This window comes from Semicossyphus pulcher, unplaced genomic scaffold (assembly GCF_022749685.1).
Source record: "Semicossyphus pulcher isolate SPU_LCO1_2020_fin unplaced genomic scaffold, fSemPul1.0.p SCAF_8, whole genome shotgun sequence".
In the NCBI taxonomy this organism is placed as follows: Eukaryota; Metazoa; Chordata; class Actinopteri; order Labriformes; family Labridae; genus Semicossyphus; species Semicossyphus pulcher.
Genome location: NW_027211759.1, coordinates 20,528,245 through 20,544,253, shown reverse-complemented (window position 1 = coordinate 20,544,253; position 16,009 = coordinate 20,528,245). Strand labels below are relative to the sequence as shown.

Genomic DNA, 16,009 nt, shown 5'->3' with positions numbered 1-16,009 from the left:
GTTACGTAATTAAAAGAAGACCGATCTCAGATCCCATCGGCTATAGTCTGACGACGATATAGCCTCTTTGGACAACGGTGAACGTACCGGGCGTGTAGCCAGCGGTTAGCGATAAATGACTTCCAGTCAAGACTTCCTTTTCCACATGCTGCATTGTTTACAGAAGAACAACAAATTTTTTTCTTGTGACTGACTTTAATTAACGGGTCTTACCTTTGCCGAAATTTCAAAGTCATGAAGAAGATTTGTAAAAAGTAAAAATGAAGCGTTGTCAGGTCTGTCCTCAAGAGGAGAACAAATCTACTTTTAAAATGCTACAGCGGTCGGATCAATCATTTCTGATGCATTCGAGGAAGTCGGGAAATCTTAACAGCTTTCGTGCCACAGCGTCACAAGTTAAATTTTAGATCTAGAACAGATTGTTAGCTGTTAGCATGCAGATGTCTGTTTATAGAGATTAATAAGAAGTGAAATCATTGTCAGGTAGCCGCTGATGGGAGCCGGGATGTCATTACGGTGCATTACTCTCCACACAGACTGTTTTTCCTGCAGGCTGCTGATACGTGATTGGTCAATTTTACTCGGACTACAAGCGTACTTCAAACAGAAACCAGAACACTTGCTGTCCCTAAGATTAGTCCCTGCCTGCAGATTCTACATTTATATCTGTAATTATAAGAAGACTAAAGTCGACGACTGAAAGGCTTTTATTTCCAGACCAGCAGAGGTCCCCCCACCTCAGTGTTTACCATTACAACTACTGTTACTGTTACTATACTTTACTGCAGCTCTTCTTACAGCTGTCTGTCTGTTAGCAGATCCTCTGCAGAGCTGACCTTCAGTGCAGCTGCTGTTACTCAGGTATACTGACACATCAATCAGGGAGACATTATAAGCGAGTGTCCTTGAACATGTCAACACCGAACAGATGTTAAAAGCAGCGATGTGTTCAGAGGAGGAGAACGGAGGTGTTGTGTTTGCTCAGTCCTCCAGTTCTGCTCTTTTAACTCATCGACTCGTTGCGGTGATATCATTCAGCTCCGTGGCTTACCGTAAAAACCACAACGCTTATTGATTGTGTTAATCAGTCATTAGGCTCCTGCTGGACTGCAGCAGTCCATACAGATTATAGAGGAACATGAATTAAACTCAAAGCCCGCTGAATTAATTCACACGTTCAATCTTAGCTAACTCTTAGTTTTAATGTTTTTTTCTGACACCATAGCCTCCGGGTTCCTCTCCAGTTTGTAGATACGATCAGCGTGTGTCCTCTGCTCCTCTTATCTCACATGTTCCAGACTGAACGCAATCACAGGGAGCCCATTCTGGCTGCATGTCCGGGTTCGCAGCCTCAGAATGACCTCTGCGAGGCTTGGCCGCTCTCAAAAGTGATGCATGCTAACCCTGACCTCAACCAGACACCGGAGTGACAGCTGTATTCCGCGCAGACTCCTCTATCCTACATCCTCCAAGAGTAGTTAGCAGCCATTTTCTGCTCACAGCCTCTCTGAAATGTTCACAGGGTGAAGAATGATTTTATCAATACCTCTTGTCACCCACAAGCCCCCTCCGCTGACAATTGCTCGCTGTGAAACCAGAAGGCTGTCACATACACGGCTTGTGAAAAGCACACGTTCTCACACAGATACGCGCACACGCTGGTGAAAATCTGTGCAGATGGTATAGATCCTGTTTTTTCTTCTGGAATAATAGAGGATGGTGCAGGAAATCATATAGAAACCACAGTCATGTGGTTGTTAATAATAATGCACGCATATCCTATACTGTATGTGTTGGAACACGTGTGAACATTTGCATTTGTGTATTTTAAGACGTGCGCATGTGCCAGATAATGCAAACGTGTCTGCATCCTTGCGTGTGTTTCCAAGGCCAGCAGCCATAAAGCAGCTCCTGGAAGGCCACTTCTGTCCGAAGAGGCCAATTGAAATTACTGCGCCTCATTTATCAGGAAAATGCGTTTCTCCGGGGGTCACGCTCTCACTGAGGGGGAGGCCAATTGCTTTGTCTCCGTGTAAAACTGGCACGTACCTGAATCCAAAATGCGATGCCCCGCAGTAATGTTACACCGTCCTCATCGTGCCTCTTCGGGTGACACACCAGCCTCTCTAGCAGATACTCGAAGGTTGACTCACAAGTAAAAGCATCATCGCCAGAGCTGGTGTCTTGCAGAAATAGAGAGGGATGAGTCATGATGCAGAATGAGAGATGACATGTGTTTGTGTAAAGAAGCACAGAGGGAACCTGCTGAGACACAAACTGACAGGTAACCCTGTCCTGCTGATGAGGTGACAACAAGTCGTTACTCACAACCTTAACTTTAACACCTGAAATAGTGCACCACGATGAAGCATCTCAGTTTCAGCTTAGCGTGAATCATCTGCAGAGTCGCAATCAGAACCAGGTTTCATTTTTACATTCTTCTCTTCTCTTCTCTTCTCTTCTCTTCTCTTCTCTTCTCTTCTCTTCTCTTGAGGCATAACATATAGAAACAAAGTCGAAACCAACCAAGTTTTCTTAATGTTAGATTATCCATTCATCCATTATCTATAACGCTCATCTTGTTGTGGGTCGTGTGGGGTCTGGAGCCGATCCCAGCTGTGATGACGATAGACGACCTTTCATGCTCACAGAATATAAGAGGCACCAGTTAACCTAACAAGCATGTCTTTGGACTGTGAGAGGAGTTGGAGTACCCGGAGGGAAGCCACGCATGCACGGGGAGAACATGCAAACTCCACACAGAAAGGCCCACTACGTCCAAACCAGGACTCAAACCAGGAACCTTCTAGCTGTGAGGCGACAGCGCTAACCACTGCACCACTGTGCAGCCATATTATATCGTCTTAATAAAACTGAAACCACAAAAGTCCCCCTTTACTCATCATTTGGATGTTTGAAGTTCGGTGCACAGTTTAAAGCCAATTGTGGTCTTCACACACCTTACTCAAGGAACAAAACAGATTATAAACAAAGTGTTATTCCAAACAGAATATTTTAACAAGATTAGGTGGCTGACCGCATTAGGTCAATGTTTTTGTGTTACATTGCTGTCCCTTTGAGGTCAATGACATCGTGTGTGAAAGCAGGTGCCCGCTGCAGATCCAGGTGAGGGCAGCTGATGAGCAGCAGAGGAGCAGCCCCGCCTACTCCCCGTACAAAGTATCCAGAGCAGTATAGACAGAGTCGCGCCAGTGGAGGTCCAATATGCTCCATGATCCGCCATTGCGATGTCGCAAGTCTCTCTCTCTCTACGGCTGTGAAAGTACACTCACTCAGTCAGTCAGTCAGTCAGTCACATACAGACCCATGAGTAGCTGACGAAAGTGATCTCTTTATTAATTATTGTTCCCATCGTTTCGATTTGAAAAGCATCACAGTTTCAGGTGCCTGTGACCCTCGACTGTAGCTTTCCTGTCTCCACTGCCAAGGAGACACACAGCACTCATACACACACAGCAATACAAATAAAGGTCCTTTCATTTGACATTAATATTTGAAAGAAAAACAAACTATATCTGCCACTTCTGCTGCACATGACTCATGTTGCATTGAGTATTGAACATAATCGTGCAGGCAGAACTGTTCTCAGGCTGAGTACGAGCAAAAGTGTTGTTACTGAGTAATGGGCACATGGATCACTACTTCCATTAGTCTCCAAATGATTTATGGATTTGTGTTTTCAACCTTTGAAAACCAAAAAAGTTCATTTAAGGTTCGTAAATTACCACGGTCTGATAAACAGCTGGGTAAACGCAGCAGTCTGTTGAAAATGAGCTTATTATGTGAGTAAAGTGATAATTAAAAGTAAGCCTGCTCGGAGGCAACACTCCTGGTTAAACATGGGCTCCTTCAGTTCATGTTAAAACACTCATGTCTATATTTACACTTCAATAGAGACAGGAAATACAGGGAAACACAAAAATCTATACATATCTTGAAAAGCATGTATGTCTGTACACTGGCTACATCTTAAATCATTCACAGGCAGCCTGGCTGACAGTGAATGCTTACTTGTAGCTGACGTTATACAACAGCTCATTAGATGAGCTTGCGTCTTGCTCTGCTAATGGCTTTTTTTCCCCCCCTTTCCCCGTCATTGTGTACTTTCCAATTAGGACTGGATGTTGATGTTAACGAGCTGGCTAAGACCTTTTCTGCTCCTTCCATTGTCACGCAAAACTCAATCTGTGAATGGAGAGGATGGAGCAAATGAGAGGAACCACTGCAGCACCTGGAGCACAGAGCCTCAGAAGTGCACTTATCGATGCACGTATGATGAAAATCATTGATTATTCCAGGTACAACTGAAATCTCCAACCTTTAGTGATATTTTCTTGTTTTTCATTCCAAGTAATGTTGAAATATAGCGAGACGAGCCAGCTGTAAACGGCTGTGCTTTACTCACGTGCATTCTGTCGGTGAAAAATATAAAACCAGCTGATTCATAAAGATGAAAAAAATGTTAGGCTTCTATTGTACTGTAACTTCCTCCTAAATTTCTCGCAGAAATTGCTTGTTAAATCAGTGTTTGTTAGATGAATCGAATCAATTTCACCATCTTGTTATGGAGGAGACAGACAAGCTGTGAGTGGAAGCATGTCAGGCTGTGGGCAGGGGAGCAGCTGTCAGTTTGTCTCACTTGGCTAGTTAGCACCAATTCAAAGTACTCGGCTTGTCTGTTTCACTTGGCTGGCTGAAACAAAAGAGACTGAAAAGAGCTACAGTACGACCATCTTCAGTTTTTTTTTCCCTCTCAGCATCGCTGAACACTTTATTTGATGGTGGCTTAAAATGTGCAGTGCAGTGATCTGTTTCTTAAGCTGTGGGAATTAAGGACACAGCGGCGTACAAGTCATACCCAACCACACATGATGGGGTTTGGAGGTGTCCCTTTGCATGCAGTCCTGAATAATGCACCTGTATGATTCCATGATCTGGCTATTTAGTACATATGCATCGATTATCTAATACACAGCCTGCTAAGGAAGTTTACTACGTGTTTATTATGTGTGTTGGTTTGTGCTGGTGCTATATGGATGAGATTTCATGCAGCTGATTGTTAAAGCAATATTGTAAGTTGTTGTTTGAAAAGCACTCAAAATTAGCAGTTTTAGAAGGACCAGTATTAGCTAACTAGTTCTGTAGCTTTTCCCGGTGATGGGAAACAAATAACTTTGCTGTAACTGGTCAGTGTGTCGCAGAATTTTAATGAACAAATTGTTACGAAATTTAGAGACTAATACATAAATCAAAGGCAAATAAGCAAAAAATACAAGGAGTAAGGGTGGGAATCGCAGGGTAACTCACGATACGATACGCGATACGTGGCCCACGATAACAATAATATCACGATACAGCGATAATTGATATATTGCAAGACAATCTTTATACATCACGACATCTGTTTAACAAAGGAATACAAAATGCCCCTTCAAAAGTTTAGTGCAGGATTAATGTATTTATTCGCTGCAATTTGGTGACAGTCTCACAGAAGTTGACACAACCTGAGATGAAACAATAGGTGTGTTGTCAGTAGAACAAATTAGGACTTTGGATTTGAAAGTGGCTGGTGCATCGCTTAACTTCTTTTCATGGCTGTGCGACATTATCCTGCTGTCTTCTTCTTTTATCCTGCGGTCAACTTCTTCTTTTGCAAATTAATTTCCATTCAAGTCACCCTCATTCATGTCATTAGCGCCGCCGCAAGGACTCATGAATCAGTGACACAGTGAGTCAAAATTGCAGTGAAGTCTGTTTAGAGCGACATATATTTGTAAAATAAAGTATCCATATTTGGCACCAGGCTATCGGTAAATGTATTGCACAAGTCAGGACGACGATATATTAGTATATTATATATATATATATTAGCCATATCAGTATTTGTCCCCCCCTAATAAGGAGTATTATAAATACAGAGGAAAACAAATCTGTATAAGTAGACATAATTAATGTATATGTTACAATTTAAGCTGCTGTCAGTGAAGACAACCAGTTTCATCTTGGTTAGAAGGCTGAGAATACGTGTAATCTTTAAAGGGTTTAGGAAAATGTATTTAATTACAAAGACGGAAGCAAATTTTAATCACAAGTCGACAACAAGGTTTCATCTTTGAAATACTACACAGCTGCTTTAGCAGATATACGGCAGCCTGCGACACCGGCTCAAGGGGATGATGTCCTGTTTTAATCCAAGTGAAATCATAAACTGGGACAAACAGTGGCAAAATGCTGTATGCAAAATGTGACTACATGCATTTTATGATAAATACAATACAGAGGCCTTCCCGAATCCAATCTATTAATGGTTTTTTACTGTATGTAGTTGCTGTGCGGCTGGAGAGAAGGAGAGGAGGAGGAGAAAGGCTTGAGATGAATGTGGTGGGTATCCCTCCCACACTGAAATCCATGAAGGATTCTGGTTTATATTTGGAGTTGTTGTAAGATTCCTGGCAGTATTAAGAAGTGACCTGATTTGATTTATATCTCATTAATCCCCCTCTCTCTCTCTCTCTCTCACTCTCTCTAACTATAGCATACACGCCGACCTTCCTCTGTCACTCTGCAATCTCTCATCGTCCATCCTTCTGCTTCACATGCAGTGTGAAAGTCAAAGCTTTTGTCAGTCACTCTTCACCATAAAGTTCATATGCAGCGTGCAATCAAGCATTAACTGAAAAAAAAAAAGAAAACCTGGGGCGAGTTCTGTCTTAACTTTTCTCACCTTTCAAAGAAGGCCATGAATGTGTTTGTAAAAACTGAAGGCAGAAATGTTTGTTGACCCTGGAAAGAGAGCAGAATAAAATCACTCAGTGCTTTTTGACAAGCAGTGGCGTCATCAGACCTATTTTAGGGGGTTTAAGCCCCACTAGAATTTCCAGTAGCCTTGCTAAATAATTAATTCTGCCATTTCTGGCTGAGTTATAATGCAAAAAATATGATACATTTTACAGAATTACTCTACTCCTGAAAAAGAGGCTTATAGTAGGACCCGGAGGAAACTGTGTGCACTCTGGTAACCAACTACAGAGCTCTTTCTGTGTGTGCAGCTACATAAATGAAGTAATTTAATGATGAAAAATGCAACTTATAATGAGTGTAAGCAAGTTAATTTAGAATGTAAGTAGTTTAGAGACACACATCACTACCTGAGTAGACTTCTACCACTTGCAAAACTACTGGTACCCCATTAGGGTCAATGCTTTTGGAGATAAACTCACACCTCCCTCAAATAACCATTGTGATAACTTCTGCTGTAATGCCCCAATTGCATGTAAATGAGCCGGTTAGATTTTTAAAAGACTGAAATTCTTTCTGACAAAAAGGACAGATTTTTACTGGTTCATTCTCTAAACTGAAAATACGGCCACGTTGCTCAGGGTGAAATGCAAATCTATCCGGAAAGAGTGTGTATGCACTCTGAATGAGAAAGACAGATGTGTAATATTAGCAAGAAAGCTTTTGTATTTATGCAGTATGAGTATTGATTGGTTGTGTCAACCAAACGAGTGAGTCTCTTGTTTCTATGGCTGCCAAAGTATCTCCCCACTGGCTATCTTTAAGTGGTCTGATGGCAGATCCTCAGTGAGGCTGTTCTGGGAAACAGAGTGAAGAGGTGGTTGATGTAAGTGCAGTCTGACAGAAGCAGTAATAATGCACCTATGATTCTGCGCAGAGACGTTTGTTAGATATTTTTAGTACAGAAGTTGAATCATACAATGCAACACTGTTACTGCATTTAACTAAATGGACAACGTTGTCAACAGAGACAAAGTTGTGTGATATAATCAATAGTAAAGTTAAACAGCTTTTGTGTGGGGCAGATTACCCATCTACACATGAACTGCTGACTGTATACCTTAATATTATTTACCCAAAGAAAGCCTTTTTTTAATCTTTGGGCTTTTAACTTATGAGACTATCAAACATATGAAGGTTTAATGTTGCACTCCATTATAAGCAGTGTTGGGAGTAAGGGGTTACAAAGTAGAGTACTCGGATAACTTAACGAGATAAGAGTAACGTAACACGTTAGTTCTGCAATTACTTTTTCATAAAAAGTAATTGTTACTGAAAAAAAATGGCCCTATTTCCCTTTTCCTTTTGTTGCCACAAAAAATGAAAAACCCTAAAGCACTGTTTCTGTTTCTCTCCTACTTCTTGGCAGGTAGCTGCGTACCAGTGGAAGGTAAACACAGTTGTGTCAGCATGCATGCGTTGCTAGCTAATTCAGCTAGCGAGGTGGCAGAGAGGACAGCGTTTTACTTTGTGGAAATATTCCCATTATTTTGAACCTTTTGGCGAAAGGGACAAGAACAACATGACGGTGAAATGTAAGTTGTATCTAGAGGTTAAGTGCTTGTCAGCTGTGAAGCGCTCTAATTGAAATATGAAGAAGCATCTGCAGCTAAACACAGCTCCGCTACACTGGTGGGACTAAGAGTCTGTGTTGTATTGTTGTCATTGAAACAGCTGTGCCTAATACTGTATGCCTCTGCCCAGATCGCTGTCAGACTGTCTATTGTGTCTGTTATTCCTGATATTAGGCCGTAGAGTTACAGATTATGGGCCGTAAACGAGGTGATGCAGTGACGGTAGAGTCAATACATTCAAAGGTAGACGAACAGTAGGCTACACGCCATCCTGACAATATAACGGGCATGTAACGAGTCGTAAAGGGGTTTTAATTTTTGGTAACACAAAAGTAATCTGACGCATTACTTTTCTCAGTAGGTAATGCAGTAAGGTAATGAGTGACTTTTTAATGGCAGTAATCTTGTAACATAAGTTACTTTTCAAAGACACGTTACCCAACACTGTTATTAGTGACCTTATAAAGGAGTCTGATAAACTATTCCATTGACTCTTGGTCTATATCCACATTTACACACTCATATTCAGCATTATTCTTTACATACACACTCATTTTATTCGATTGTATGTGGATGACACACAGTTTTATCTCCCTGATTAAATCAAAAGACAGTGATGTTTTATGACTACGTTTTGGGGAACTTTGGGAAGTAATAATGTTAAACTATGATTTAGCAGTTTAAATCTGGCATTTATATTATTACATGAATAATAGCTTTAACTAAACAATGTCCTGTTTGATAAAATGCATATGGGTAACATGTTTTGGCATCTTTTAATATTTAATGTGGAATAGGTAACACAGAGTCATCTCTGGTGCTAAACAGCCGTATATAGCCATGTGCAGAGATATTTTGGATGGTTGGTTTCAGTGTGAATCATTTCCGTATCAGAAACCAGAAATTAATTCAGAAAAGTTGCAGATCTTGCTCTTCAATTGTCTGCTAATCTGGGTCACGCTTTAGTACTCTCCAGCAGACAAAGAGGCAGCCGGCAGTTCATAATCTGTGAGGACAAAAGTTTCAAAATGCTTTCTTTTCTTAATCTCATTTCCCTTATCTCTCTCCATCTAATTCCTTCACTGCACACGTAAATCCAATTTTCCTACTTTCATTGTCAGCGTGAGGACGTATTGTTTTGCTTTGTAAATCAACTTTATCTTTTCGCCGGCCATAATTTGGATTCCGTTCTGCTGATTCATTGTTTATCTTTTCAAGGTTTGATCCGTGGAAGAGGATGAGTAAATAGTGGAATAAGATACAGGGATTCTTTATCCGAGGGAGAGTTATTCACAAATCCAAACCGTGCAGGATTTTTTTTTCAAGTTATTGACGGGATTTCACCTTGAAAGGCATCGTACTTGTCTGAATAATAAGTGCATACCTGGAAATTCTTGTTGTTAATTCTTACGTCTGACAGGGTCAGTAGAACAAGTATTCTGATTGTACCATATTCAAGTGTTTTATTTCCTGACACATTGAAGGCAGCGCTAATGGAAAGTGTTCTGCAGCCTGGTGTGTGATCCCTGTCACATTTGTTGGTCCCCTGCATGAACACACATTCTTGCTCCACCCTCAGGCTTTGGCTGCTCGGAATTTGAATTTTGTAATTGAAGAATAAATGGAGTCAGTAATCAAGCAATTAATCAGTAGTTACAGTAATAGCTTGCTGGTTTTATAAGTGAAGAGCTTTCTGTTTCAGATTAGGCAGCGTGCTGAACACACTACAGAAGCAGAGAATACCCTAATCCCACAACAGCGTTCATGTATCTGATGTATTCTTTTCTGTTGAGGAATCAGCTGACTTATTAATGCTGTTGCACTGCAAAGACACGAGGGTTACTTGTCATGTTAAGGCACGTCATTTAGAGGATTTCCCCGATTAGCGCTCAAGTATTTGGGTCTATTTATAGAAACTATAATCCTTTTTAGTGAGTGTAAGAAAAATGAACTTATTAGCAATAAAAAAAACTGTTTATTTTGATGGCAGCTGTTACACTTCAAACAGCATCCCAAGAGATCCCCGGTCTCCAATACTCCGGTTATAGATTAAACGGTATTAGTCAGAGTTCTCTTCCTGAAAAATTCTGCGATTTACTGTAGCTATTCGTAGCTTAACCACACAGACAGCAGTGTTTATCATCGTCATTTCTCCGCCAGTTGCAACTCTAGCACTTTCTGTGTGAAGTTCAGATTTTTTTCCCTTCATGTTGACATTGATTTTCTGAATGTGCTCCAGTTTCCTCCCACATTCAAAAACATTCAGGTCAGGTAGATTAAAGACTCTATAAATGTTTCTCTCTATCTGTGTTAGCGCTGTGACTCACTTCCGACCTGCCCAGAGTGTTTCCTAGAGAGGAAAGAGAATCTGCTTTCTGTGACAGTGATGGAAAATAACGTGTGGGAAGGAATCCTGACAACAATACGATAAGCAGAATGTTGTTGAGACTGTCATCGCTCTTCTCAGATGGGGATGTTCTCAACATTTGTTCCCCAGAATAGTTCATAATTATAAGACTGATGAGTTACCTTCGATAGTAGCTAATGTAATTAGCATAGTAGTAGCGCAGAAAGCTAATGGATCTGCATTTCCACAGGAAAGCTGGATTTTTATATTTCATACAAGAACCCTTCAATCAGCTCCTTCCAGAAACGTACTCTTGTCAGCTCTGCATGACTCAGTCATAAAAGGGCGTCTGCTGGGATTTAATTCAATCTTAAGCGCCATCTCAATAATTTAGACACACTTAAGGGTATGGTGTTCACTTCTAGCAATTTCTGACTGATGCAGACTGCTTTGCTGTCACTTCTAAAACTGAGGTCTAAAGTTTTTGCTTTTCAAGTGAAAGTTTTTATTTCTAAGTTTACTTCTGCGAGCTGAAGTGTTGCTCTGCTGTCTCCTGTTTCGGCTTATTATTTATAATGTATGAGTTGCACCTCCTTTAACCGTTGCTCACTGTGCAGCCATAAACATGAACGACTTTGGGGAATTCTGGAATAATTGAGTGGAAAACGGCAAGATAACATACACTGAGTACATTTAATAAACAACCGTCATATAGTCAAACTGCCATAGAGTAATCTTTTGCAAATCTTAATCAAAGAGTTATTGTTTGTTTTCCCGCAGTTTTCTCTGGCTGATACATAAAAAGTTGCACAAACACATTCCCTGGTCCCATTTTTCAGGCTTGTTTGACATCCCAGTCACATACATGCCTTTGAGGAACTGCGAGTTGTAATCAGACGTTTCCAGATACCATGACTCGATTGAAGGTCTGGTGGATGGCGAGCTTTCTTATTATTTATGTCCCCCAAGTCTAAAATATAAATCACACAACACAGCAGTCATAGCTGATTTTCCTCCCAACCTTCCTTCTCACGCAAAGAAACTGCACAGATGTCTGTGGCTTCATTGTGATTTTATTTCATGTGACAAAGATTGAGAGGAGAGGACAGTGCACCCAGAAACAAAACATGAATACAAACTACTGCATAAAGGTGGCAAGTTTGGGTATAATATGTGTACGTGTGATCTTTAGTCACTGCAACAGATTTGGATTGTAGAGATAAGGATTAAAAGTGCAATTATCTAACGCATTTCCTTCTCTTTTTTCTCTTGTTTCATTACAGTGAGTCCAAATCCTCTTTCCAAAGAGTGGAAGACCAGTCAATGAATTATGAATGTTAAACAAGATGACCTCCTCTCAGCAGCAGCAGATGATGCGAGGTCCTAGGTGGAACCGGGCCTTGTCCGACCCTTTGTTTGTGCTGCTTCTGGCCCTCCAGCTGCTCGTGGTGGCAGGGCTGGTACGTGCTCAGACGTGCCCCTCCGTCTGCTCGTGCAGTAACCAGTTCAGCAAAGTCATCTGCACCAGACGAGGCCTGCGGGAAGTCCCTGATGGCATCTCGACCAACACACGCTACCTGAATCTACAAGAGAATCTCATTCAGGTCATAAAGGTGGACAGCTTCAAGCACCTAAGACACTTGGAGATTCTGCAGCTGAGCAAAAACCACATACGCAAAATTGAGCTGGGGGCCTTCAATGGACTGGCCAGCCTCAATACCCTGGAGCTTTTTGATAATCGCCTCACTACTATCCCAAATGGGGCGTTTGAGTACCTGTCCAAACTAAAGGAGCTTTGGCTGAGAAATAACCCCATAGAGAGCATTCCCTCCTATGCTTTCAACAGAGTGCCCTCGTTGCGGCGGTTGGACCTTGGGGAGCTCAAACGGCTCTCCTACATCTCTGAGGGAGCATTTGAAGGGCTGAGCAATCTGCGCTACTTAAATCTGGGAATGTGCAATCTGAAGGAAATTCCCAACCTTATTCCCCTGGTGAAGCTGGATGAACTGGAGATGTCGGGGAACCAGCTATCTGTCATCCGGCCTGGCTCTTTTAAAGGGCTTATCCATTTGCAGAAGCTATGGATGATGCACGCCCAGATCCAGACCATAGAAAGAAACTCTTTCGATGACCTGCAGTCACTAGTGGAGCTCAATCTAGCCCATAACAACCTTACCCTCTTGCCCCATGATCTCTTCACTCCTTTACATCACCTGGAGAGGGTGCACTTACACCACAACCCGTGGAATTGTAACTGCGACATCCTCTGGCTAAGCTGGTGGCTTAAGGAGATGGTACCAGCAAACACCAGCTGCTGCGCCCGCTGCAGCTCACCGACCCATCATAAGGGACGATACATTGGCGAGCTGGACCAGAACTACTTTCACTGTTATGCTCCTGTTATTGTGGAGCCTCCTGCGGATCTAAATGTGACGGAGGGAAGCGCTGCAGAGTTGAGATGCAGAGCCAGCTCCTTGACCTCTGTAAGCTGGATTACACCCAATGGTTCCATCATGACACACGGTGCATACAAGGTCAGAATTTCTGTGCTGAATGATGGCACTCTGAACTTCACCAATGTTACCATGCAGGACACGGGCACATACACATGTATGGTGAGTAATTCTGCGGGTAACACAACAGCATCTGCCACGCTCAATGTGTCGTCTACAGAGAACAGCAGCTTCAGCTACTTCACCACGGTCACAGTGGAGACCATCGAAACGCCGCATAATGAAGGCTTCACCACGACGGTGCAACAGAAGGTGGGTCCTACACCCTCTGCTGACACATGGGAGTCTGTTTCACCCACCTCTACGACTACAACCACAGTCCGGACCCCGCTCTCTACACGTGCAACGGAGAAGACCTACACGATCCCCGTCACGGAGCAGGGTGGTGAGGGCTCACTGAACGGCTTGGATGAGGTAATGAAGACCACTAAGATCATCATTGGCTGCTTTGTTGCAATCACACTCATGGCAGCTGTCATGCTGATTATCTTCTACAAGATGCGCAAACAGCACCACCAGCAGAACCACCACGCACCCACGCGCACCATTGAGATCATCAATGTGGATGAGGACTGCGTAACAGGAGGCCCGGGCATGGAGGGCCACCTGACTCTGCCTCCTCTTGAGCACGAGCACCTCAACCACTATAACACTTATAAGACTACATACAACCATGCCACTATCAACTCCATGCACAGCTCAGTGCACGAACCTTTGTTAATCCGGGCCAGCTCAAAAGACAATGTACAAGAGACCCAGATCTAACACTTTTTTCAAAATGAGACATTATAAAACTGAAGGAATTACATAAAGACATTAGCAACGGGACATTACAGACAATTGGTTGTGTGGTCTTTGGCTCAAACATGGAGGAACAGACTCGTGTGTTTGGCAAATCAGTGGCTGGTGATGTTTATTCAATGACTTTGGGAATTAGGGTATGTCTACTGTTTCAAAAAGTGTCTTTACAAAACAGAAGTTATTTATTTAAGAAAAAACTATTGTGGTTAAATCAAGAAAAAACTGTATTCTGCAATTATTTTTTCAGCACTTAAGTCATGTTTTTCTTTCTCCCCCCTCTCATTTCACGGGCTTGGTTTACTAATACGCCTTCAAACTCTGTCTAAAGACGTGTCGAAGAAAAAAAACTCCTGAAGCAAATTAGTGTTCTTTTCTTGGTAAACTGCAGACTTGGGATCAGATGAGAGAGTAACCTCATTCTGCCTGTGTCAATCAAAGGAATCTAGAGCACATTAGTGATTTTCTCCAGCTGTGGATTAAGTGACGAGATCTTTTGTGACCATCTGTAACCGAGATGAATGAACACGTGTTCATTATTTTTACAGTGAGTGACAGAACTGTCAGTATGGGAATTTGATCACAATTCACTGTTTAATTATATCTGTCACATACGTATTAGGCACTCTCTGCTCTGTTATCAGTCGAGCGAGGACCTTAAATGAGGGGGATATGTCCTGCGTTTTGCTATTGTAAACGTTGAGGCTCACTATTAGAAGTACGTTTTAGTTTAATTAAATTCTATTGATTAACTATGAAAGAAAGTCACATTTGTCTTTGTGTTCCTAATGTATATGCAAATTACTATTTTATCCCTAATCCCCACTTGTGTTGAGTCAAGTTCCCAGCTATTCTGAGATGTATTCTGATTATTATAGAGAACACTGTATTAATTGCATTAAGGCCGATTTGAAATTCCAAAAGTCATTATACAAGAGCAGCATTAATCAATAGAATTGTGATGGAAATTGAGGAAGATGAAGGCTTGTGCAAAATGTCTTTAATTATTAAAAAAAAAAGCCCACTAGCTCAAAATGTTTCAAATATATTATGGCCTCACCCTAACCTTAGAGCTTTGTACTGTTGCATAAGAAGATGATAGCTTTGAAGCCACCCTTTTTCATGCTGGGGACACCTTACCTCATGTGCAGAACGGCAGGACTGAGCGCTGTCAGAATTCCACTGATGAGCGGAGAAAAGAGCGTAAACCCTTTATGCAGCTGTCTGATCACATTGCCTGTCATCTGCGTGCCACATTTTCACATGGGCAGCGTCTGGCAGCCCCAGATTCACACCCTGCCCCTGCCAAACCACAGGACTTGGCCCCTTAGCTGCAGGGCTTATTCTGCGGGAGGCTTTAGGGGTGAACGTGTGGGTTCCGGCATCAACCAGATGTTTGGGGTTGCACCTGCCTCTCTCCCTCTATCCCTTAACGACAACACAATTTCCATTTTAATTGATGTGCCCATGGGCTGTGGATGGACACAGCGCTCCATTCGCTCAAGCCCTGGAAACCATTTCAAAGTCCCCTCCATTTAGAAAAGAGCCAGGCACCATGAAGGCAGAGGTTAGGCAGATATTTGTCAGATTCAACAAATGGGGAGATTTTCATGGTTTATTTTTAGCAATTAAATGCGAGTTATTCCTCCTCTTAAAATAGACAAAAAGGTCATCCTATTGACATTTCAGTTTGGTGATTTCATTATATCAAGGTCTTACAGTCGGAGCAGAATGCCACATAGAACTTCTGTTACAGACAGTGCCATGGGCTTTCTGTGGAAAAAAATACATCAGTATGCTGTGAGTTTCAAACTCTCATCTTCAAGCGTCTTGAAAGGTGTTTGTGAAAAATATATGATTTATCTCTTTACAATGGACGGAGGCCGAGATCAGCTGGGATTGGTGTTGGTGGCAGTGGATTCCAATGTTTTCTCTTTGTTTTTCTTACAGCAAAAAAT

The 16,009-nt window shown here is 42.0% G+C and overlaps 1 protein-coding gene across 1 annotated transcript in view; it reads left to right on the top strand.

Moving 5' to 3' along the window:
- The window catches only part of LOC138613527 (leucine-rich repeat-containing protein 4C-like), a 51,916-nt gene extending 37,558 nt beyond the window's left edge, over positions 1-14,358 (top strand). The window contains exon 3 of the mRNA XM_069687220.1: positions 12,024-14,358. Within this exon, the coding sequence (XP_069543321.1) occupies positions 12,075-14,018 (1,944 nt within the window). The 5' untranslated portion in view covers positions 12,024-12,074 and the 3' untranslated portion in view covers positions 14,019-14,358. The remainder of the gene's footprint in view (positions 1-12,023) is intronic.
- Positions 14,359-16,009: the final 1,651 nt, after the last annotated feature.